The 25,003-nt window shown below is 41.1% G+C and overlaps 3 protein-coding genes across 8 annotated transcripts in view; 1 reads left to right on the top strand and 2 right to left on the bottom strand.

Moving 5' to 3' along the window:
* The first annotated feature begins 75 nt into the window (after nucleotides 1-75).
* On the top strand, nucleotides 76-1,313 carry kri (uracil phosphoribosyltransferase krishah). The gene is made up of 3 exons (XM_017156888.3): nucleotides 76-423; nucleotides 484-1,081; nucleotides 1,147-1,313. The coding sequence occupies exons 1-2, from the start codon at nucleotides 179-181 to the stop codon at nucleotides 1,025-1,027; spliced, it is 789 nt and encodes a 262-aa protein (XP_017012377.2). The 5' UTR covers nucleotides 76-178; the 3' UTR covers nucleotides 1,028-1,081; nucleotides 1,147-1,313.
* On the bottom strand, nucleotides 1,211-2,186 carry mad2 (mitotic arrest deficient 2). Its single transcript, XM_017156889.3, has 3 exons — nucleotides 2,022-2,186; nucleotides 1,787-1,933; nucleotides 1,211-1,724 (listed from the first exon to the last, which is right to left on the bottom strand). Exons 1-3 carry the CDS (start codon nucleotides 2,092-2,094, stop codon nucleotides 1,321-1,323), a joined length of 624 nt encoding a protein of 207 aa, XP_017012378.1. The 5' UTR covers nucleotides 2,095-2,186; the 3' UTR covers nucleotides 1,211-1,320.
* Nucleotides 2,187-2,469: 283 nt separating this feature from the next.
* Nucleotides 2,470-25,003, bottom strand: part of vn (membrane-bound neuregulin protein vein) — a 36,015-nt gene continuing 13,481 nt past the window's right edge. Inside the window, exons 2-6 of one of the 6 annotated variants that reach the window (XM_070215132.1) lie at nucleotides 7,255-7,432; nucleotides 7,057-7,184; nucleotides 6,717-6,834; nucleotides 5,486-5,539; nucleotides 2,470-2,607 (exon numbers count right to left, since the gene is read on the bottom strand). In XM_070215132.1, coding sequence (XP_070071233.1) covers nucleotides 2,568-2,607; nucleotides 5,486-5,539; nucleotides 6,717-6,834; nucleotides 7,057-7,184; nucleotides 7,255-7,432 — 518 coding nt within the window. In that variant the 3' untranslated portion in view covers nucleotides 2,470-2,567. Of the gene's footprint in view, nucleotides 2,608-2,662; nucleotides 5,540-6,716; nucleotides 6,835-7,056; nucleotides 7,185-7,254; nucleotides 7,433-25,003 lie in introns of those variants that run through there. The other 5 variants (XM_070215133.1, XM_070215131.1, XM_017156956.3 and 2 more) reach the window with 5 other exon arrangements.

The following is a 25,003-nucleotide window of genomic DNA, read 5'->3' as shown; positions in this document are numbered from 1 at the left end:
ATATCGAAGCACTAAAAATGCCCATCTCTTCGGCGAACCGATAGATCCGCACTCCCACGAACCGATAACTCGCCAGCCGAGTTCACAACCAGGCACGCGCTAGAACAACAAAGGCCAACGTAGAAGTTTTTAATTTGTTAACTTAAATAGGAGATAATAGCAATTAGCGAAGAGAAGTATGTGCACCGGCTCGCCCAGCAGCAATGGCTCCCAGTCGGAGGAGGGCAGCAGCGCCTCGGATCCGCAGCCGCAGCAGGAGGAGGCCCAGGAGGCGGAGCAACAGCTGCGAACGCCCACCCACCACGTCCACGCCGTGGTGCCCGCTGCCACATCGGAGGAGATCCTGGCCGAGTACGGGAGCAACCTGAAGCTGCTCGAGTGCAACTCCCAGGTGGCCGAGCTGTTGACCATTCTGCGCGACAAGTAGGTGGATCTACTAGAAGCCTAAGTGGGTCAGTCCAATAAATTCCACCCCACCCCCAGAAACACCACCCGCAGCGACTTCAAGTTCTACGCCGACCGGCTGATCCGCCTGGTCATCGAGGAGTCGCTCAACCAGCTGCCCTACACCCACTGCGACGTGGAGACGCCCACGGGAGCCATTTACGAGGGCCTGAAGTATCGATCGGGCAACTGTGGCGTCTCCATCATCCGTTCCGGCGAGGCCATGGAGCAGGGACTGCGCGACTGCTGTCGCTCCATCCGCATCGGCAAGATCCTCGTGGAGTCGGATGCCAATACGCACGAGGCTCGAGTGGTCTATGCCCGCTTCCCCGATGACATTGGCAGCCGGCAGGTTCTGCTGATGTATCCCATTATGTCAACTGGAAACACTGTGCTGCAGGCGGTGAATGTGCTGCGCGAGCACGGAGTCCCCGAGAGCTGCATCATCCTGTCCAATCTCTTCTGCACACCCATGGCCGCTCGGACCGTGGTCAATGCCTTTCCCAAGCTGAAGATCCTCACCTCAGAGCTGCATCCCGTGGCGCCCAATCACTTTGGGCAGAAATACTTCGGTACAGACTAGGGATTTGTGGCTGACTGTCATGCAGACTTGACGACTAAGCGCTGCTTAGGATAGGTAGCTGTCTCCCAGACAGACTTTCGCCTCTCTTTTAACCAGTGATTCTCTGTTTCGTCCCCCAGATGGCATTTGAAAAGGACAAACCGGCGACGCCCTGCGGTCTACTAAACTACTTCTTAGCAACTGTTAGCTTTTCACAACTGGCTTTTAATGCAACTCTCAAATACGTTACGTTCGTTACGCACTATTGTAAATATATAGAAAAGAAATAAATATTTAAAACGATTGACTGGCGGCTAGGAGCTCATCTTGTAGTTGACCACGGTGTCCACCTTGTGGAGTCCGGTGGAGAAGGAGCGCAGCTGGACGGCCTGGGAGTTCTGGATGATAATGGCACCGGTTTCGTCCCATTTGGCCGGGAGTTCGGTGTTTTGGAGCGTGTGGATCATGACGTCGAAAGTGCAGATGCAGTCGAGCAGTGGAAGATAGCTGACGGTGGCCGAAATCTGGCGCATCACGTCGCGAATCTCGTTCTGAATGCGACTTAGTTCCTTCGAAGACGTGAGTTTGGTGGCATCACTCGTGTCGCCGTCTCCCAACTCGGCCTGCATCTTGAAGTCCCAGCACTCGAGGACCTCCTTGGTGTGGGCATTGGTGATGACCATGGAGATCTTGTTGATCATGTTCTTCGAGAGCCATTCTGTGGGTTTTAGGGTATAAAGTATTATAAAGGTTAGTGGTTCCTTAGAAACATTCACTTACCTTCCGTTTGGCTGAGTACGTTCTGCAGAAAAGTCTGGATCTTGGGATCCTTGGACATCAGGATGGTGAGTCCGTATTGCTGGGTGTTGTCAAAGTCTTCGGCAGGGTAAATTCCGCGTTGGAACAGTATAGAATTGATTCCGTACTCTATATTGCAATTTGCAAATAAAAAAACAAAGGAGACGCCATTTGAAGGCGGGCTTCTTGACGCTTTCAAGCCATTCGCATTACTTACTCAGATATTCCACAATTATCTGAGCGGAACCCTTGAGAGTTATGCAGTTCTTGGTTGCCTGGGCAGTGGACATGTCGAATATAAAGGATTTTAAACGCGATTTGACAAAATTTATTGCGAAATTGCCGCTATTTTTGAAGTCTTAAAAATACAGTGAGGTCTAGAAATGTACTATTTAAGCCACTATCCATTAGGTTGGGATTCTGCACTCGCTAATTGCGGTGGATGTATTTACTAAAAAAAATGGTAGGGGTTTTAGCTAAACGTGAAGTGTGTGAAACCGCTAAAATTGGAGGGTGTACTCACTAAGTCAGAGTTGCCAGATCAAGATTAACCACTATGGCGCTGCCAACTTAGTTTATAGACCGTAAAACGATAAGCGATAAAACATTCGATAACAGGGCGGGAAATTTAAAATCGAACAGCAATAAAAACACCCAAACTCTCGATTGCAACAAATTCAGAATTTTATTGGCCATCCTCGGATAAACTAAAACTAAGCATGAGATCCATTTATGCGCGCAAAGGCGATTCCGCGCGCTTCGGCTAAGCGAGACTCCTCCGGTTCATCGTATGCTGAATATGCCTGTTAAAAGACCAAAACGAGACTTTGATTTAGCCAAAACACAACCGTAAATATATGTGAATCCAAAACCTGGCTCGGTTCGTCAGAGCTTTGGTGGCCGCCCTTCTGGTTTGTTGTTTGTGTGGGGAAAATAGCAGCAAAAGCTGATGAAAAGTAGGGAAAACCTTGAGACAAACAAAAACCAATCATAAACGAAGTCCAAAAAGCCACAGAAGCACAGAAATCACACCAAATCAAAAAGCAATCGATTTTTGTAAAATGTGAATTATTTGCAAGTTTTTAATTAAATTTTTTTTCTTACGCATCGTTTTGTTTGTTTTTGTTTTTTTTTTTGTTTGTTTAATGCTTTGTTTTAAATTAAAATTAAACTTTACATGGTATTTTTGGTATAAATCTTTCAATAATTAAATATATAAAAAATTTGCCACTTAAAATAACTAAAAATAATCTCTACGCACTTCCTTGCCTTTCAACATACACATTGCGAAAAAAATAACTAATTTGCCATTTTACATATTTCGGTGTTATAATTACGCAAATCAAAAACGAGGACAAATAAAATAGTATTTCGAAATTAAGTAGCTTTATAGTGTTCGTATGTGTGGGGTGTTTGTGTGTGTGTGAGCTTAGAGCTAGAGTTACGTTTAATTTAGGTGTAATTAAATACAATAAATTATGGTTAAAGAAGGGCTTGCATTAGCTTAGTTGAAATGTACATAAAACTTATCGTTAGTTAAAACGAGAGCTATTTACAGGATTTATTACAAAGTTCTCGGCTACAGCGCAACAGTGTCAGAGTCAGGGTCGAATCGGTAACTTCAAACTTCGATCTTCGATTTTCACTTTCGTACAATAAATAAATTAAATTTCTGTTCAGAATTCATACATCAGATTTATACATTTAAAATATTCTGTCACCGTGCACAAAAACAAGCGTAGCTAAAGTCAGTCTGGATCTGGAACTTTTCGCTCGGGAAGAAGGAACTCTGGGCTGGGGGAATCGTACGAATTTTGAAATGTTTTCGGTTTTCTGTTTCGGATATGTTTTTTTTTTGTAGTTGCAAACTTTGAGAACGGTGATGGGTTTTTTTGGGCTTGATCTGCTGGTGCAACAAATTCTCTAATTTTTTAAAAACCTAAAAAATTACATTTGTCGACGTTTTGGAGTGCAGGGAGTTTGATTTCTTGTTTTTCGGTTTGTTTATAAAATAATAAAAATAATGAAACAAAATTCTATGCATTAATAGTCGTTATTTAAGGTATGTATTTGGCCGTAGATTGCAACAAAATATCTGTGAAGAGATTAAATTATAAATAAAATTAAAAATTAATCTTTCAGTTCTTCATTTACTGTTAACTAAAAGCTGGCTAACAACCATTTCCACAAATAGGGGCAACTACAAGCATCAAATGGCGCTCTCGTAGGAAAGAATTCCATGCAGAGGATGTTGAAGATAAGGTTGTCGAGCTCAAGATCTCTCTTCGCCGTGAAATTGTTTTTTTTTTGTAAAGAGGAGACGAGCACAAACTAAGGAAGTAATAGTGAACAGAGTTACCCAAATCGGAAACGAAGGAGATTAGTCAAAAGAAAAATTACAAAAAAAAAAACAATCACCAAATAAGAATAAACAAGGATCAGACTGATTTGATTTGAATTTGGTTTTTTCTGGATTGTCAAAATCTACAGCCAAGTGTTAATTTCTAATAACGAGTAGTAACTAAAATTAATTGCAAATCATTATGTAATATGGGTTATTGAATGTGGTTTGTTTTTAATATTTGCAAACTACAAAAAATTACATTGAAAACAAAGCAAAATTCAGTTCCCGTTTCAATCGTTTAGTCAGTACTTTGCCTTTTGTGGGTGAGTGTTGTTTATGCGTGTGGATATTCGTGTATCTAACTTAAGAGAGCCTCTGTTGATTGTTATCGTAAATCTGGATATTCATATTGTGTGTGGGGGTGAGTAAATGTGGGCTGAGCCAAAGGATTCGACAAGTTTCTCAGTACTTTGTGGGGAAAGTGTCCCTATTGTCCGAATGTCCGGTTGTCCGTCCGCCTGTTTGATTGTCCGTCCGTCCCAGTTGCTTGATAATTTTGTTTTGTTTTGCTGTTTTTTTTACATTTACTGGTGGTTTTGGTTGGTGTGTGTTTTGTGTGATGAGTGAATTGAAATTAAATTAAGTTCCTATTTAAACACTATTTAAAATAAACCTTCTATAGCACCCTTTGTTTTTATTCGTATTTATTTGATTTTTTCTCGTTTTCAATGATTGCTCTTAATATGGTTATTAAGACTTTACTTTGTTTCTTTTTGGAATGTGTTCTCTAATAAAACTTTTATTTCGTCGTTTTCAAAGTGACTGATAGCAGGGTGTTTTGGGTTTTTTAGGTGTGTGGAGTGTGTGATCGGGTGTCTGGAGTTTATAGTTTGGGGTCGGATTCTGCATACTGTATTTGTACTTTCTGTCTGTGTGATTGGGTGTGGCTGTGTCGCTTTATCAACTATATTTGGTTTATTTCACTTTCTCTCTATTCAGCTGTTTTTGCAGAAAGCTTTTATGTGCAAGGATAGCTGCGAAATGTGCAATGGGAATTTTATTTCGTTGGTTTTTTGCTTTTCTCTATTTTATTTTGTAGTTCTTTGTAGATAGATCTGTTTTTTTTTATATTATTTAATTTTATGTTATGTTATTTATTATTTTGGTATGGGCACTGAGTTCGGTTTGCTTGATTTGTTTCGGTTTCGGTTTTTGTGTGCATAACTCGCGTTTGACTCGACGTAAAACAATCGATGCTATAGAAGTGCCTATTTTAGCAGTAATAACCTCCAATGCGAAAATCTTCGCATGGCTGAGGAGAATTACTTTTGCTGTACCTACTGTCGGGCCCCTGGTTCTCGCAACGTTCGCCGAAGACTCCGGTTGGGCAACTGAAAAGAAAGACAAGAACGGGTGGAGAGAGTCCAGTAAGTATAAATCTTTTTTTAATTCAATATTCAATATCCAATATTATAATATATCTATAAGAGGTATACACAAGTAGGGGAAATCGAAATGGAAATGGCCATGAACTGCGGTGCAGCATTTGCTTGACCACTCGCAGATCCGGTCAAATATAAACAAAAGAACAAACAAATTAAGTGATTTTTAGCAAAGGGAAAGTGGCTAGGGAAAGTGCGGCAGGGGTGGATCGGCCAAGTTTATAGGATCGAAATGGAAATTGATTTTTCCCCTCACTCCTTTGACGCCTCCTCAAAAAAAAAGAACACAAAATGGGAAAAAAGGAACCAAAAATACGAGATCATCGCAAGGGTAGCGAGTGAAATGCGCTTTTTTGGGATCCTATTCGATTGGATCGAATCGAATCGGTTTGCGTGTGCACACTCGTACCGCCAGATAAAACGAGGCGCTGAAAGACATTATTCACATTGCATACACACACACGCCTGCAAGTGGGCCTTTGTGGAGTTCTCTCCTCCGGCCACGAAATTTGTGGCCTTTTAATTGCGCTCCCTCTCCGGATTTGGGATTTCTCGGCCTACGAGTACGTGTAATGCGATGCCAAAATATTACAAGATATATATTTAGATGGGGTCGGCGGTGGAGTCTTATCAGCTGTCACATGAGAGAGGTTTATCAAGCGAGCCACTTGAGTTTTGAGTTTTGGGATCGGATTCGAGGAGTCTAGCTGGCATTTCAGGCAGGATGCAGCGGGTGCACAGCGAAAAACCCAGACTAGTTTTAAATCGTAATTCTAGCCTTCATTCGTCATAAAAGTAATTGAATTATACATTATTATAGATAGCATTTTACATACAATTTCAATTTAATAAAAAAAATAAAATAAAATAAAATATATAAATAAAAAAAAAAATTCTAGAAACTGTTCAGTTATTCATAACCAGCTAAAAGTGACATCGAGTTTGATAATGTGCTCAACAAAAAAAAAATAAAAATATATAAAAAAAAATTTTGGTATCTATAAAATTAAAAAAAGTAATAACTACCGTTTTTTTATTGAATCAAACTGTTATATTTTTTTAAAAAAGGTATATTTAAACGTATTGGGAACCTTATTAGATCTAAGGGATGTAAAATTATACTCACTTGCAGAAGACCGCGTTCAGGTCCGCGATCATCATACAGGTGCCGCCATGGAAGCAGAAATCGAAGTGACAGGGGGTGCCCGAGCTGCGCGACTGGTCGACGGTCGACGGAAAGAGAACTGAAATGCAGACGAAATAATTTGATTTACAAAGATGCCGTATATATATTAAAACATAATTTTAAATAAATAAAATCTGTACATGGGGCTATAAATTAAAAGTGAATTGGAGCATTCCGAATTGGCCCGCAACATAGCATCGACATAGAGATGATACACTGCTGCAACACCCACGGATCTCTGGGATATACAAGTCTATATTATAGATTCTATAAGACTCACCTGCCGAGGCCTTGATCATGATGCGGCGCTTGACGATCGCCGTGCTGGCCTTATTCTTGGCTCGGCACTCGTACTTGCCCGCATCGGAGGAACTATTGAAGGAGCGCACTATCAGCTCGGAACGTCTTCTGCAAGGGGTATTTGGAAAATACAAGATCTTAGCTAGATGCTTCCATCAAAACCGCTTCCCATACTCACTTGTGATGCTTGAATTGGTATACGTTGCGCTTGCGATTGATGGACTTGTCGTCCTTGAACCAGGTGACCTTTGGGGGCGGCTGACCCGACACCTTGCAGACGATCCTCAATTCCCGGCCATGCTCGATGGAGGTATTACTCGGCACCGAGGTGATCGACGTGATCGATGCGTTCTGTGCTGTAAGAAAGACCAGGCAAATTATTAGGCCAAGCATTTCGCTTTCCGTTGATTTCGATTTCAATTTCCCACTTTCGCCTCGATCGAAAAAATAAATACAGTTTTCCTGAGTAGATAATTGCGGAATTTTCCACCTGCCTTGGTGGACTTTATATTGATTCTCCAGACAGCCGTAAACAAAATTGGAATTTAGAAATTATTCGCATTCTTGGAGAATTTTCTCCTGCCTTTTTTTATGGTCGTCTCCGTCTGTTTGGTCTTTTTCTTAAGTTCTTAAGTTGCCGGCAGGTCGTTAAAAATGTTAATTTGTCTAACACTTTTTGAAGGTGAAAAGATTTATGGGCGGAAAATTGTTGCAGTTGCCATGACAATGCAAATAATTCGGAATTTAATCAGAAGGAAGTGGAAATTAGTTGTATTTAATACAACATTTTACTTGTTATAAATTAAGTTAAGACCATAAAGTTAAACAATGCCATATTGTGGCGCCAGGAAAAAGTGATAATATTGTAAGTCTTATCTGAGACCACCTTCCTGTGACCATTTCCATCACGTGTCCCTGGCAATACGCTCTTTATCAATAGTTTTGGCCCCACTTGCGGTTTAATTATATTTATTTCTTAGCTATTACCCAATTACATATTAAAGAGTCACAACAGACTGACTCATCAATGCCGACAAATTGGCAATGAAACTTGTGTCGCTTCTTGCGAATGGCGATTTGCAACTTGCCACTCCCCCGCCGAATTGCCGATTTGTCGGCGAGTGCTTAAATTAGCCACCATATCACGTGTCTGGTGGGCGGGGGCTTGGGGGCGGGTCTCTTGGTCTGTCTAAGTGCTCGTCACATGCTAATTGAGACCTGCGTGCGCTGTCCAAGTGATTCACCAGCGGTGATCATGATCATTCATCGATGGGTGGGTCTATTTCGGTTCTTCAACTGGCGGTGGGTGTGGGTGGCAGGAAAAAGTGCAAAGCCACATCCACGAAACACCCTCGATCGTTATGCAATTGGCAGGGAATACGAATGGGTATATATATATATCATACCATATCTATCTGATGAGGACGAGGCAGTTCCAAGCAGTCTACAAAGTCTGCGCTGATTTAATGCCCGGCAAATGTTAATTTATGCGATGAGGATCGCGTGGCCAGACGAAGCTGTCCATATGGATATACGTATATTGTACATATAATGTGATTTTAAATTCGAAAATGTACACTGTGAGAAAGCGACACGCAAGCATTGTTTTTGAATATTCAAAAGAATGATTTATGCATTTTAATTTAAAATTATTAATTATAAAAAATATAGAAATAATTGAGAACTTTTCTGAAAATTATTTGAGGAGGTTTATAATGAGGTAAGCTTATTTAACCTCTTGAAAATAATATAATCAAACATTTTTAGGCACTTGGAAAATTAAGTTGTCTTTTGTCCCATTTTTTTCACTCATTTAGTTTGTTTGCAGTGTAAATATTTATATAGGTGTATTTATTCTATACAATTTTGAGTATATTTAAAGATAAATTATTGTTTATAATTTATGTTTGGCCCAGCGTCGGGCCATAAAGCCGCATTTTAATTGTGCGCGCCACTTTCTCACGCTCCCAAATTGTGAGCCCCTTCGGTGTGCGTGCGTATCTGTGTGTGTGCCGCGAATCTGTGTGAGCGGGCACCGCATCTGTGTGTGTGTGGAAGAGATCCGAAACGTCAACTCACAAGTGTCCACGGCACACAAGGCGATTAAGAATTGAAGGCACCGGCACCCAACACACGGGCACACGCAAAACGCAAAACAAGTTGACAATTGTCATGGACGGCTCCTACTTCAACTCCGGATTGCCCCGTTCACATCGCCCCTCAGCGGTTCCCGCTTTGATTTAACCAGAAATCCCAGGCAGAATAATAAGATGAACATTTTATTTGCCTTCTGCGTGTGTTCAGTTCAGTTCGGTTCGGTTCAGCCAAAAATTGGCATATCATATTGCCCAATCCCCGCCGCCTCCACCGATCTTATTATGACTTAATTATGCGCTTAAAAATATGTGCCTTTTGTTCGGGCCATTGGTCTTTTTGGTTGCAGAGAAAGAAAAAAAGGTGAGGATGTGAAACTTATCAAATATTTCTTTTCAGTTTTCAAATCATTTTAAAAAGTGTTAAAGGCAGGGACCGAAAATAATCATTATTTGAGATTTTTATTTTAAAAGGCCTACTGAGGTTTTTACATATTTTAATCAACAATTTAACTGGTTTTTATGCACTTTATAGACATGAACAAATAACAGTTAATTTGCCTTCCAGATTTGTTGAAATGCATATACTTTGTGGACAAGAGTAAAAATAACGTTATTTTTGACGTTTAAAACAAAAAATCACAGTAGTCTTTTTAAAATAAAAATCTCAAATAATGATTATTTACGGTCCCTGGTTAAAGGGTTTTTAAAAATTTTTAAGTTTATTAAAAAATGGAAACTCTCAAAATATGAAGTTATAAATGTATCATTATCCACTATTATTTTTCCTTTCTGAGTGAATTTTCGTTTTTTTAAACTAAATACATTTATTGTATTTTTTAAGTACTAAATTGGTTGCATAAGTTGTCATTCTATGTGTTAATATTATTATTATTTTAATATTTTTAAAATCAATAAAACTTTATAAAATTCAGAAATGCAAAAACATGTAGTTATTAATTTATCATCATATCCTTTTTGTATTTCTTTCAGATTTTGTTTTTGGTTAAATAACTTTTGAGTACTAAATAAACAATATGTTGCATAAGTTTTCGTTCTGTGTTCGATTCGATTTCCCGCACAACCATTTGATTTGTCAATGTCAATTGATTCGGAGCCAAAGGATAAAGGAATCGAACTGAAATCCGATATCCTCCAGCCGTTCTGGGCTCATTGGCCTCTCCGTTTGGCCCTGCTGTTGTGCGTTTGTCGAGTGCGTCAACAACTTTGGGCCCAGTGCCTACGTCAAAAAGGCTGATGTCGCGACGCGCTTCCGGAAAAGTCTGGCAAGAGTACAAGTGCCACTATGGAAAGGAAAGGAAGCGCTGCCAAAGAAAACGGAGCAAATGGAAGGGGGAGTAGGAGGAAAACTGTCGCCTCGTTGCCTGCTCCCCAATTTAGCGCACAGACAGCACAGCGACAGGGAGCATTAAAATAACTTTTCATATTTCAAATAATAATATTTTTGCATTTCATTTCGGGGCCGACGCGCTTTTCCTCTCGAGCGTGACGCTGCCGCCAATGATTCATGCAAATCCATCAAGAAAAGCGGTTAACATTAGGGGGAAAAGGCCGGGAAACGGGGCGCCAACATGTGGTTATAGTGGCTCAGCTCAGGTCGTCGCTTTGCATTGAATTAATCAGCGGAATTGCATGCGACACGCCGACTGGCGCCATCTGCCGGGTCAAATTGGCTGCGATATATATGTATATTCATATATATTCATGCAATATTCACTCCATTCATCCCAGCGACTGCAATTTGCATAGTCATTACCACCGCGATCATTGTTCCCATGGGGTTTATCCCAATTGTGCAATGTGAACTGCCCTTTTCGCTTATTATTTTTCCCTCAAAAGTCGCGGAAATACGAATATATATATATTTGTGTTATTTGTATAATCTTCCAATACTCGCTGCGAGTGGGAACGAAAGAGAAAATTTATTTTGGCAGCCCGGCGAGTGACCCACATTTGCCAAGATGCCGCGATGCTGCCGCTGCTGTCAGCGGAAGTTTTTCCAAAATAAAATAAAATTCATATAAATTTCCCTCTTTACCCCAACGCGGTTATTTATGATTTCTCGAATGCGTTCGAGTGTTATTTATTTGATTATTTTTGATTCATTTTTATTGGCCCGCGACATTGTGTCACTGCTGGATTCTCTTGCGTGGACTGGCGTGGAGTCTCTCGTCCCCGACGTCAGTGATTTATCGGGCCATAAACAAATACTACGAGTGCGCAGGCACATATACCTATAGTGTGCGGGTACTATATGTTCCACCACTATCTTGTTTGACTGGATAAAACTTTACAATTGTAGCACGCGTCTCATTCGGGCATTCGTGGGGTGACACTTCAATTCACTGAGCAGTTAACGCACTGATAATATATTTGCATGATTACGCTTCCAGGCAGATAAGTGGGAATGAGTTCCCTATAAGTCGGAGTGTCAATAGTGCCGGCGGGCATTGCGCATACGCCGTGTTGGCCTAGGCAATGGCAAACAATTGCTCACAACGCCGCCGACTGTCATTAAAGGTGCAATGCGATTGGCCGTTATCAGATGGATAATCATTCGACAACAGGTTGTTCACTTTCATTTCAGTGCAAATTAAATAATACCATTTAAATCAAGGGCTTCCAGGAAATACGACCTATCACAAAGATAGTTAAATTGTTAACAAAGAGTGTGATATCTCTATCAGTAAAATACGTTTTCGCTAGCCAATACTTAATGCCCGTGTCAAAGAAACATTTAAAAGCATTTTTGAAGGCATTCCAATACGAAATTCAATACACCAGCAGATAGGTCCAAGTAAACCACAGAGTTCCAATAGCCAAGAAACATTTTCCGATTCATTTCGAATAAAACAGCAACAAACAGACGAATGATGTCGTTTCATTTCGCACAAACACCCAGGACAGGAAAGTCAAAGAATATGTAGGCAGTGCGAAAAGATTTTCGCGAGTTGTGAGTTGGGCAAAAGGCAGATGGATGGGAATGGGTCTAGAATCTAGAATCTCGATGGGGAGATGGTTGAATGGATGGCTGGCACGTGTGGCCAAAATGCTGGCAGAACTAATAAAACTGGGAAAATAGCAGCAGCAACGTTGTCGCCATTTGGTCGTTGTCGATTTTTCCATGTTTGTTTGCGATTTTCGTCTTCTCGGTTCGTCTTGTTTATTTGCACATTGCGTATACGCAATGTGATTTCCTTTGAAGCGCTGACTTTCCACGTTTTTGTCGCTGGCGCTGACAACTCAAGCAAATAGAAAGACAGCAGCAATAACAAGAAGCATTTTGTGGGCAAAAAAAAAAGGAAACAAATCTTGAACAGCAACAAACAGAGGAAACTGCTGGGATCCAGTCTAAAGCGCAATTTTCATTAAGAAGTGTAATCTCGTCTAGATAAGCGATAAGCATTGGATCTTCCATATATCCCACACACGCCCCTTTCGGGCGATTTGAACTTCCCCTTTGGCATGTATTTTTACCCACCGCTGTCTGCAGCGTTTAATTAAGTCAAGTGAGCGATGCCATCGGCATCAATTGTCTTTGCCTCAGTTTCAGCCGCTAAATGCCAACAAATTCGCTTCACTTTGCCGCCGATCCGCTCGGTTCTGGTTCTATTCTGTCTGCTGCCTCTTTTGCAGCGCATTTGTTTTGTTTATTCGGCTGCTCTTCTTTGTTTGCCGCTGCTCTATTTTCTTTTCCCGGTCTTCTTTTTCCGCCAGTCTCGTTTTTGGTTTCTGTGCGCCCATCTGTTGGCCCAAACCAGATCTGCGATCTCCAACCTCCCTTAGGCTATATCTCCCCATATCTCTCTTATCACCGGGGCGAACTTTCTCACGTTCCTCTGACTAATGCCCCCGAAAAGAAAAACGAAAATCGCTGTCTTTGCAGGTGGCTTATCACTAACTCAGCTGTTGCCACTGCTTCTTTTTGGCTAATGCGGGTGGTAATCGTAATGCTGCACCTGTTAACGCTGATAAGACGAAGCTCAGTTTTATTAGGAATCTTTTACTGCAGTGGATTATAGAGAACAGTTTCGCTTCCATAGATATTTCACATTTTATCGGATTTCGTATGGCTACTTAAGTAAATAATTGTCAAAATGAATGCTACGAAATTAACTTGAATATATTTATTTGTTATGGGCATAATAAAACACTAATAACTGCCGCATTCTCTTGCTCTTATAAGTATTTACAAAAATATACCTTGTGTTCACACACTGATTTCCCAAAATAAATAGTCTAGACATTCTCTAAGCGTTCAGAAATCTGCTTGACGCTTAGCAGATTTATTTTATGGCGAATTTATTGTATTACCTATACATTTGTATTATATACAAAGACTATGAGTAATCAGAAAATCTTTTGCTATTTCTTTATAATAATTTTAATTTTAGATTAAATTACTATAAAATTATTAAGAATCTGTATACTCTGTTAAATTAATAAATAAGCTTTGAATCCTTCGTTCTTTTAAATATGATTTCCATAAGATAATACATTTTCTCTTTCCTTTAATTTATTTTACAGTTAATTAATAAACAATTAAGCAGTGAATTTTTAAAGAGCCTGCTTTATCAAAGACGCCCAATAAATGTACCAAACAATGTACGATCTCTCAAGGGTAAACTGCTCAACCTTATTCAATCTCCGCCTTATCTGCCCCCATTCCAAAACTTCCCGATTATGTAGCTCCCGGTTCCGATTTACAATCCGCTGGCATGGCATTCCTGATAAATTCTTCATCTCGATAACAACGTAACAAACTTTCCACGATGCACGTGATGAAGATGCGTCAACAGAGGATGACAGATGACGTAGCCGGGAGTTGTTGACACTACGGTTCTACTGTTGCCTACCTACCGCTTTTCCCGCTCCTGCTACTGTTACTCTCTCTATTGTTGGTGTTATTGTTTGGGACCACCTCTTGGCATGTTTTTCACGAAACTGTCAAAATGTTATGCAAATATTTGTGCAGCGATTCTATGTAAATTTGTCGGTATATTCCACACAGTCATTTAGCGCTCTCACCAAATATTTCTCGCTGTGCATAATTCAGCTTGTTGTTTTGTTTGTTTGTTTGTGTCGTTTGTGTTGTTTGTGTTGTTTTCCCCCCTTTTCGTTGGGGGCGTGTGAATCCAAACAATGCGGCAGTGATAAAGCCGATAAGCTCAGAAGGGGGCGGTATGAGGAAAAACTGCCGGTGTTTGTCTTCGGATTTCAGGGTTGGATATTCCAGTTATGCTCGGTTCTTCAGTTTGAACTAATAGTGCATACTTGGCAAGTGAGTCACTCGAATTATCAATGGCATAATACAATAGTTAGCTAAACGTGATAGCAGCTTGGAGAGTGCATTGTCATGTGATATCTTTGACAATCTGAGATGACTAACATCTTGATTACACATCAAACCAAAGTGTCAACTAAAGAGAATTTAACAGTCAGTGATTAGGCAGTTGTGGAATTTATGATATTCTGGTTAATAGAGATAAAGAAGTGGGGATTACGTTCAGGTGTTTTAGGATGTATTATATTTTTGTTTTTCAACAATTGAAAATGGCATAATAATATTTAATTAATTATTTTTTTAATTATATATTTTTATAAAATTATATTTTTATTTTTTCAGTGCTTTTACACAGACAACTTGGGTAGATTTTTCTGCCCTTGGCGACAGCGTGTGATATTTTCCGAATGCAATCCAGTGGGTGTCTACATGCGCCCAAGGTTAAGATAGTTTGCTTTGTCTCCCCTGACTCTTTGTCACGCTGCCTGTCATCGAAATCCCGCTCTTATCTGTTATCGTCTGCAGCGAGTATTTTTGTTCGTATTATTTTTACGACTTTGTTTGATTAATGCAAATCGAAGAGAATTGCAACTTGCAGGAGTTCACTTCAAAAATGATTTTCCCCGCTGCCTGACTGCTTCTGGGGCTTCTGCTCATCAGGCTTTTGGGATTGGGTTGGCTGGCGCACAAAGCGCCTGATTGCTGATAGCCATCAGGGCAGACCGCAGACCAAAGAGACCCAAAGACAGGCGACACGGACACCGACGACAACGGGCCGGGGCAGGCCAGGCCAAGTCGAAGCCATTCGAAGTCGAAGACCGCGACGACTGACTGCAATTGTTTGGCAATGACAAAGCGCACCTCCCAGCCGGGCCAAGATTGCCAGACAGGCGGGACAAAAGGGGGGCAGCTGCAGAATAAACAAACCATAATTAAGTTGCACTCGCCGCAGATGCAGATGCAGATGGAGCTCAAGCTGAAGCCGAAGCTGCCGGCTTAGTCGTTCACTAAGTCAGTGAGTCAGGATGAGGACGCAAAACGTGGCCGATGATCTTAATTCTTTTTAAATCGATCAATTTCCCCCGACGACAATTTTTGTTGTAGGTATGCTGCCAGCCCATCCCCACACGGAACGAAATAAAGTTATTTTAAATCGCATAGCTACACTTCACTAGGAATTTAATTTTAAAAGCCATTATTTCGAAAAAATAAAAAAAAAGAACATTTAATTTGAAATTATTTCCATTCCTCATTTATTTATTTGATTTATTAATGAATGCAAAGTGTAAAACCAAACAAATTTTAAAAACTCTGTTACAAACTCCTAAAAAATGTGAGGACTAACGTAATACGAAAATGAATTCTAAACCAGTAAATAATAAAATTTTAATAATAATAAAACCGTATTTATCGTACTAAAACCGTAATAACTACCGGTACTTATCTCCAAAATATCTTAAATACAACTTTTTAAAACGCTTTAAATAATATCTGCATATTTTTCCCTGTGCAGCCCGAGGTTGCAGTCGTGGCCTCGTCTGGATTTTGAGTTACGTGGGTGAGCTGGGCCAACAAGTGGAATGACTAAGCGTTCCTCGGGCCTCGAATCCCGAACCTCTCTGTCTGCGCCTCTCCGTCTTTGTCAGCTTATCGCGATGGGAATGGGACGCGCCCTGCAGGCTCTAAAAATAGGCAGGGAATTATCGCAGCTCTGCAGTGGCTAACTCAATAATAAGCCATTGCCATCATCCTGGTTTATGATAGCCAACCGAATCTAGAGCAAAATCTTGACCGAACCGAAGTTAACCCAATTTCAGGTGAAATGCCGCAAAAGGAAAATGAGCACATTACCACAAGGCCAAGAGACAGAGAAAGGTAGAGTGTGGAGTGGAGGAAAAGTTGCCACTGGCTACTGCAGTTGGCAGAGAGATTCCTCCCATCCTCAAACTCATCCTCATGACGAGCTTATCTTGGACACGTACTGGGATTTGAGCCTGACTGACATTTGTCAGCGCTGTGAATCTGGGAATCTGTGAATCTGTGAATCCTTCAGCTTTGAGCCGCTGATCTGTTGATCTGCTGAGCCGACAACTTCAAACTGTTTTCCAACTGCCTTTTTTCTTTATCACCGTGAGAAAATCTGTGCAGAACCATGTTTTTGTTTCGCATTGTTTTTGGATGGCTGGAGGAGACAGCTGCAGCTGGTTTAAAAACCGACGACCTTCAACGAGCGCGCCTAACGGTTCACACCCACTATTTCACTATTTTACTACTTCACTACCCAGTCAGCTGGCCAAAAGCTGCGGCAATCCGGCAATCCAGCACCTGGCAGTTAAATTTGGTGCATGTTCGCTGATTGAACACAAATGATACGGAAGTCGACTGGGCCAACTGGTATGTGTAAAGTTCTCACGCTTTGGCCACTTGGATTACCCGCCAGATTACATGAAAAGCGCCTACACTCGTGAAGCGGGCGCATAAATCAGCTGAGCAGGAAAAAAGAAATAAAAGCAACTGCAACTTCAGCAGCGGCAGCAGCAGAAACAACTGCTGCAGACCAGAGTTGGCAGCTTTTGAAGTTGTACGCACGCCAAAAGCGGCTTAAATGTCCAAAAGTGGGCAACAACTTCGGTAGACAACAACAGCACAGCACTCGGCACTCGGCGAGTGGAAAATGTGAAAATGCCTGGAGAAAAGCCAGGCAAAAGTAACCAAAAGTGAACTTCAGCCACAGCTAGTTGTGGGAACTTCTCGACTGCAGTTGCACTTTTCCAGTAGTTGCCAAAGGAAAAACACTAAACCAAAAACAAAAAACAAAAAAGTGGAAAACAGGCCGCAAAACGAAATTAATCATACGCACCATTGAACAGAGCGATGACGTAACGAGCCGGCGGCTTTCTGTTGGCCATGATTCGCTGGCTCTTCCAGCTAAAATATCAACACTCATCATCGGGCAACTGCCACGCCCACAATTCTTGGAAGCCATTCGGCAGACAGCAACAATCTGTGCAAATATCTATACTTATCCCACATATATAAACGCATGAAATACATTCGGATATTCGCGAAAAATCAGCGGAAAATATATGTGCTTGTGTGTCCTATTATTGCACTGCCGGAAAATGCGATTCGCATTCGCCCTGCTGCATTTTCCATTTACTTTATTTACTTATCGAGCTCTTAATAAATCCATCTTTCGAAATACTTTCTGTTTACACTTGGCTGGGCTCTGTTTTGGCTGCCGAAATATTTATGGCCCTGACAGCCTTGTGTTTCCCTGCATTCTGACTTGTCTTTCTGTTATACTTTCCGCGAAATCCCCATTTGCAGTTCGTTTAACCATTCCATTCGTTATCAGAACTCATTAGATTAGATTCACCTTATCTACTTTGATTTTCTAGTAGGTCTTTAGTCTGGGAAAATAGTTTAAAAGTTATATGGGGGAACTCCTAGTTCATTTTAATTGATTGGAATCCCAACGAATCATATACGGAAACCCCCTTCTTTCTATTCGCTTCCTTTTTGTGATTCCTTTTCAAGTTTGAATGATTTTTGGGAACCCCTTTTCTACAAATTTTAATAACCAATGCTAACGATGTGTTGAAAATTTGATACCCAAAATGAGATTTTAAATTGAATCAAATTTACACTGATGTAGTTCCCAATGCTCCACTCGAAATAGTTACGCCTGAATGGATTCAGTTCCCAAAAGGTTTCCACACCCAAACGAAAAAAGCCGAAAAACCAAAGTCAATATCCAAATCCGAAGCGGAATCAACATTGTTGCCCGATTTCGACGAGCATCCAAATTGCACAACTAAAATTTGTTTAAACAACTTTGGTCGATCGCCGTCCGTCAATCATTTGAGTGTGTAAATTTTGTTGTTGCGAAAAGAAATCGCCTGCCATCGATGAAAAGATATCTCAGAGATCGGAAATCAGAACTCAGAATGTTTGCCGCCATTCGATTTTCGATGGCCCCCCGGCCATAAAATGGAAAATAAATAAATAAAGTGCCAAACTATTACAACATTTGTGATGTTTATTAATACGAAATTAAGTAGCTGCCGTTAACAAGCAGCGCAGTCGGTGGGTCAGCCCCCGACAAGGGATCCCGCCGATCTATCGAACCACCGAACCACCAAGGTGTTGTATCTAGATATTCGATGGATGCTTCGGATGGGTGGGTGGGCCACATGGACGGACGCTGGCCCACAAACAGCGCTTTCATCTTTTCGTAATTAGGCGAGCGCTGAGACTGATAGATAGAAAGATAGATGGACCGATGGATGGAATGGATACAGATACAGAGTACTGAATACAGATACGGATCCGACTTGATGGTGCTTTGTGTATGAGGCAGAGCGCTAGACAGATGAAAATTAAAACACCAGCCGAGAAAATGTTTACATATACGCTCACAAATATCCAATCATTCTTGCATTCAGTCTAGATAAATGTCTTCATTTCGGAGAGTTTTGGCTGAAGTTTGGATTCTAGAAGATTACAATTCAATGCCAAATTACAATGTTGCTTAGTTACAAATAATATTTATAATTATTAGATAAATAGTTTAATATTCTTAAACATTCGTTCAAGTTGTTGTTCATAATCCATATCTAATAGAAAAATTATAAAAATATTTAAATGTGGTTGAAGGTGCCTTAAAATGTTTTTTTATTCTTTTTTAAAGTTCCCTCAACCTTAACAATATTGGTAAGAACATTCAAGCTTCGTCTAGTTGGCCTGTTTGAACCAAATTCAAACGCCAGACGTGCTGGCCACCAGCTGTCGATACACACATTCGGTGGCCAGCACACAGACGCACTTTCAGCAAGCCAATTGGATTCATTTTTTTCTTTCGAACTTTTTTGTATTTTGGAAATTCTAAGGCTTTTGTGAGCTGGACGAGAGCTGTTGTTGTTGCCGGCGGGGGCGTTTATAATTAATTGTAATTGTCGTTGAAAGATTAATTTGGTTGCGCTTCAATGGCGCTTCATTGTCGGCCGGGCCATTGTGCGGGTGGGGAAATCAATTTTATATAGTTTTCTAGTCTCGCTGCGAGTGAGTTTGTATGTCTGGTTGTTTTTTGTTTTGTTTCTCCGATTGCAGACGCACATAAATGTATATTTTATGCTGCGAAAAGTGCAATCAAGTGGTTAGGGGGTTGTAGAGGGGGTAGTAGCACCAGCAGCACACAATCTTCAAAGGGGCGACGACGGCCTGCTCAGTCGATCCCCGATCCCCTCACCCCTCGCTCCTCATCCTTAGCCTCCTCCTCCCCGGCAGGCCCATTGAAATGGAGCATAAAAATTGTGGCTATAAATAAGAAAAGACCCTGCTGCTGCTGCTGCTGCTTGTTTTCGGTTTTTTCTCCACGTTTTTTTCTGTATTTTGGGTGGAGGTGCGGCTGCATTTTCAAATCAAATTCAAAGTTGTTGCTGCCGAACATTTCCGCAGATCAAAGTCACAGCTTGACAAATTCTGTGGAAAAAAGCCAGCTGGTTGCCAAGTCGCTGCTGCTAATTGCTTTCATATCAGTTCCCCAGACTCCGAAGACTCTGCAGACTCTCCAGACTTTCCAACCCCCCCAAGAGAGAGATCTTTTTTGATAACGACACCCCCGAGAGATGGTTGTTTATGTACTCCTGTAACACCTGTAATTATCATTGGTATAAAGGCTAAATCACTGATTGATTTTGGGGGGAATGGGAAAATCCAGGTGAGTGGCTACTGCCCTTTGATTTAATTTTCTCGTTTTTTCCCCCTTGTTTTTTTGGTTTTTCGCAATCGAGGCCGACAGGGCGCCAAAGAAAATCGCGGCCCTTTGATCTCTTCGCTCCCCGCTTTTCATACTCATACTCATCGTCATCCTCATCCATATGTCTCGCTTTCCTTTTCTAGTGCTTAACCAACAAACTTGGCGCCACGGAAAGATCTTCTCTTCTGGTTGTTGCAGCTCTAATTAGGCACACTTTTGTGTCTAGAGGGAGAATGCTTAAAGGGGACGGGGATGCCATCAGGGTCTTTCTCTCCTTTTCGACTTGTCAGACGTTGTCGTCGCGCCGTCGACGGTTGTTGTTTAAAAATAAATTGCACATAAATTTATGAAACATGAAAGATTTCAAATAAACATTTCGTCATGTGAAAACTTTTCTCTCTCTGTCTCTTTTGGTCTAGGGAATTTAATTAATTTTTAGTTTTCCACTGCGCATCTACCATATATCATCGATCTAAAGCAAGTTCTCTGGAAAAGTAAAGCCCAAAAATAGCCAAAATGTACCAAAATATTTAAATGCATTTTCCATTTTACAGGTAGCAAAGCAGAGTGCCGTAAACAATAAATACAATAACTAATTGCCAATGACATATAAACAAACGCAGCACCAAGATTGCTGCACGGCAGCAACAAGTTGTCGTTGTCGGTTGTTGTTGCTGCTGCTGCTGTTATTGTTGCTGCCACTGCCAAGTGCAACTCCGCTTCGCTCTTCTTCTTCTCCTTTTGCCGGCCAATCATCATCATTAGCCACGGCCATTTTTGGGTAAATAGTGCAACCCTCTTTGCATAATAATGTGGATCGGCGAGCGCATTTGGTGAAAAGCGCGAAACAGCAACATTTTTGTGTCTAAATAAAGATGCGTTGCGTCTGGCAACATCAACTGCAGCAGCAGCACCAACAGCTGCAGCTGCAACTGCAACAAGAGCAACTTCAACCCGGTAGTCGATGGCTGCTGGGTAATCGCCGCTCGAAAGTGGCCACTTCACATCGGGTAATCGTTCCGCGATCGAGTGCAGATCGGGGAAAATAAGTTACTCGGAGTTCGGAGGTGCTTTTAAAGGCGGGAATAAACAGAAGGCACCTTTGGTTATCATCAAAAATTACGATCATTACGCGACACTCGTTGTCAATAAATAACGAGGTGAGCTAGCCAACTACCATCTGTTTAACTGAAAAATAATTGTAACTTCATTAAATTTAAATTGAAAACATCAGGTTTTATAGCCAAAAGCTGATTTCCTTATTGGAAAAGGGTGCAGAAGGGGTCTACTAATATTTTAAATATTTTATGGTTAGTTATCTCGTCGCTATAACATTTCCTTCTCAAAAATCTTTTCTAATCTCTGAAATAAACTTCATTTACTTCTGGTTAAGTAATTTATGATAATAATTTACTAAATTGCCCTCAATGTTTTAGCTTCCGCACTTGATAGCTTGATAAGTGGATGTTCTAGGGAAATACCTATTTTTACCAATAGGGGAACTACTTTTCGCCAAAAATAAGTATGTCTAGGTAGTCAGCATTACTCAGTGGGTTCTTTATCAGGAAGAAGCATCCGAAACATAACCACGTCATGGGCGTAAAGTTCGCACATTTCTTGGAAATTTATCTGCGAATGATAGTCGTTGCGATAAGAAACTTTTGGCGTATGAATCTTTCGATCTCTCGCCGGCAGCACCCACATATCGCACCGCTCTCACTTTCGGAGTCCGGCTATAAGGCTATATGGTTATCTGATTCCGATTTCGTCTCCCACATTTTGAATCGCTCATTTGCAGTCATGTCAGGCGTCAGCCGGTCGAGCAATGGCCCCCAGAAACCACATTTTGGTGTGATTTTCTGATTTTGTTTCTTGTGCCAACAAGAAATAACATAAAAAATGATATAGAAACCGAAGCAAGTAAGGCAAAAGGCGAAACAGAAACAAAAACAATAACAAAAAGAAAACTGTCATAGGCTGGCTAGTAGATTTATAATGGGGCGCTCGACAACAAGTAAATGACTCGGCAGCGAATCGCGGCTGCTTTTTAAGTTTCGCCCAGTGCGCGGTGGCATCATTAAAATGTAAAGAGTTGTGCGCACAATTTCAGCTGGGGAATTTATTTCATACGCAGCGTGGGAATTGCCCCTCAATTGTTTAGCAGGCGCCAACAGCAGCAGCGCACAAAACACAAAAATGCCGTGCTCATTGTTGCTCTTTCTGGCCGCCGTGCTTCCTTTGCGCATTATAAACGCATTAACTAATGTCGAAATAAATAAACAAACGAAAATTGTTTGGAAAATCTTGGCTTGGTCAAACGCGATCAATGAGCGAGCGAAAAATAATGGTTCTGAAACTCAAGTTGGCATTTCAGATGCTAGGTTTTTAATGGGAAAAATAAATACTATAAATTCTTCTTCAGGTGCACATTTAACACATTCAAGTTATAGGATTTTTATCATTATGATATTCAAGAATTTTTAATTTGACAAGACAAAAACATAAAAGCAAGAAAAATTTGCCAAATTGGTATTCCAAAATGGTGCAAAAATTTTTATATTTTCATAAAGGTAATTTTTTTTTATGGCAACAAAAGGAAAATGTTAAAATGGTTTATATTTATTTGTTGTACATTTTCTTGAAATAGTTTTTCCTAAATATTTTTGAATGCATTGCTCATACGCACTGTTGCCTGTTGCCCAGGTGTCGTCTTCGTTTGACGGTTTTGTCGGGTGAGAGCGTGTCGAGCCAACTTTATGGTCTATGAAACGATCAAAAGTTTCTATGCCATCCGGCTTAATTGCGAACCCAAGAGCGTGAAACAGTTATCAATGCCGTTAACTGTTTACTGCCGCAATATTTTCCCAACCGACTGGATATGGAGGCAGAGCCAAAGACGCTGGCGATGGGCACGTGTCCGTTCGACTGCAACTAAATTGGCTGGTACTTAAGATCGCTGCCTTTGCCTTACTTATGCATGTGCTCTGGCCACAAATTCCCAATCAAAGGCGACGGCTTATCAGATCCCAACTCGGATGATCGGGCAGCTGGAGGGCATTGCATGCAAATTGAATTGATGTTGCTGCTGCTGCGGCTGCATGCCAGAAATTATAGCATAAATAGCTGAGAGACTCAGAGACTGAGGCTGAGGATCGGGTGAAACAGGTGCCCAGTCAGTTGGCAACACGTGCCCAGGGCGATGCAGCTTCTGCCGCTTCTGCCGGTTCTGCTGCTGTGGCTAAATAATTACGTAATAAGTGGTTGGCAGGAGGCAGGAGCAGGAGGCAGCGGCCAAGGAAGGAGCACTCGGTTGGCCGACAATTGCCCGGCTGTCAGCCAAAGTATGCCAAGAATTTCAAATGAGGAGAGAGGGGCGAGCGGTGCTAGAAGGCCAGGTGAAAATGAACTGAGATGAGCTTGCAACCTGCTGCCGAGCTGCCTTCAAGTTAATCTAATAATTGAAAGCTGCTCGGCGAGAATAACGAGGTGGAGTTAGGGAACTTGGGGATCTGGTATCTGCTATCTACAAAGATAAACCAAATTGTTGGGTATAGAAATTGTTAGTGCAATTATCTAATAATAAAGATTTCTGAGTGATTAAATTTTTGTTTGATAATCCTTATTATTTTCACAGATAAATTTAACAATTTAAGTAAATATTTATCAAGTTAGTAAAATAATTAGTTTTAGAATTTAGTAGTGACAAAATTAATCAATGGTATGCGCAGTGATAAATCCCTATGTTGCATCTAAAAATTATAACCAAACATTGCATGTTAACAGCGCAATGTTGCTGCTGCACCAGCAACATGTTGCACAGGCAACAGCAACAACAACAGCCGAGTCACAGCCATGAACACACAATCAATAATCGCATCGATAAAGATCGTTAAACGAAATGTTTTTATTTCTGGCCCCGACTGCCACGACAATTGCCGGCGAGCAGGCCACATATATGAGTTATGGCAACGTCCTCGTCCAGCTGCTGCTCCACCTTCTCCCGCCGCCGCCGCCGCCACACATGCGCAATGGCAATGGCTCACCTGACCACCTGACCCCTCTCCCAGCCCCACCCCCTCCTCCTGCTCCATTCCCACAATTCCAGATGCAGTGCGTCTGGCGCGTTGTGCGGTAAATACGCTTTATGGGCTCCCGACAACGGCAACAACAACGACTGCTCTATGCTAATTACGTCATGGGGACGACGCTTCGTACCTAATTTTGCATTGTGGGAACCGAAAACTGGAAATCCAAGATACCCCCGTTCGCCTTTGCGTTCGCGTTCGGCTTTGCGTCCGCCTTGCATTTTCCAACTGCGGCAATAAAAAAAATGGGCACTGCTGTTGTTGTTACTGTAGCTGCCGCAGCACCCAAACAAGCAACAAACAGCGGCAGCAACTGTTGCTGTTGCTATTTAAGCAAATGTGTCGCAGCCAAAGCCAAAGTCGCCGTTTGTTGTTGCACCGAAAAAAACTAGAGAAGTAATAAGATACAAGAGCAATAAACAAGAATCTAGATTTGTACGTAAGTTCAAATCCCACTGCCGTCTCCCAATTTTTTTGGTATATTTTTTCAATTAATTTAAAAATTATTTGATGTACTTGAACTAATATTTACCATATAATTTTTATAAAATAAGTGAATAATTTTAATATTAACAAAAATGTAGGTTCATGTTCAACCACTTCTAGAGATTTTTTTTTTCAGTTTAAAAATGGTATGCTTTAAATTTTAAGATCACAAACTCTTAGAAAAGGAAAACAATTTT

The sequence above is a fragment of the Drosophila takahashii genome, chromosome 3L, assembly GCF_030179915.1.
Source record: "Drosophila takahashii strain IR98-3 E-12201 chromosome 3L, DtakHiC1v2, whole genome shotgun sequence".
Taxonomy (NCBI): Eukaryota; Metazoa; Arthropoda; class Insecta; order Diptera; family Drosophilidae; genus Drosophila; species Drosophila takahashii.
This window is presented reverse-complemented; position numbering and strand designations above follow the sequence as displayed.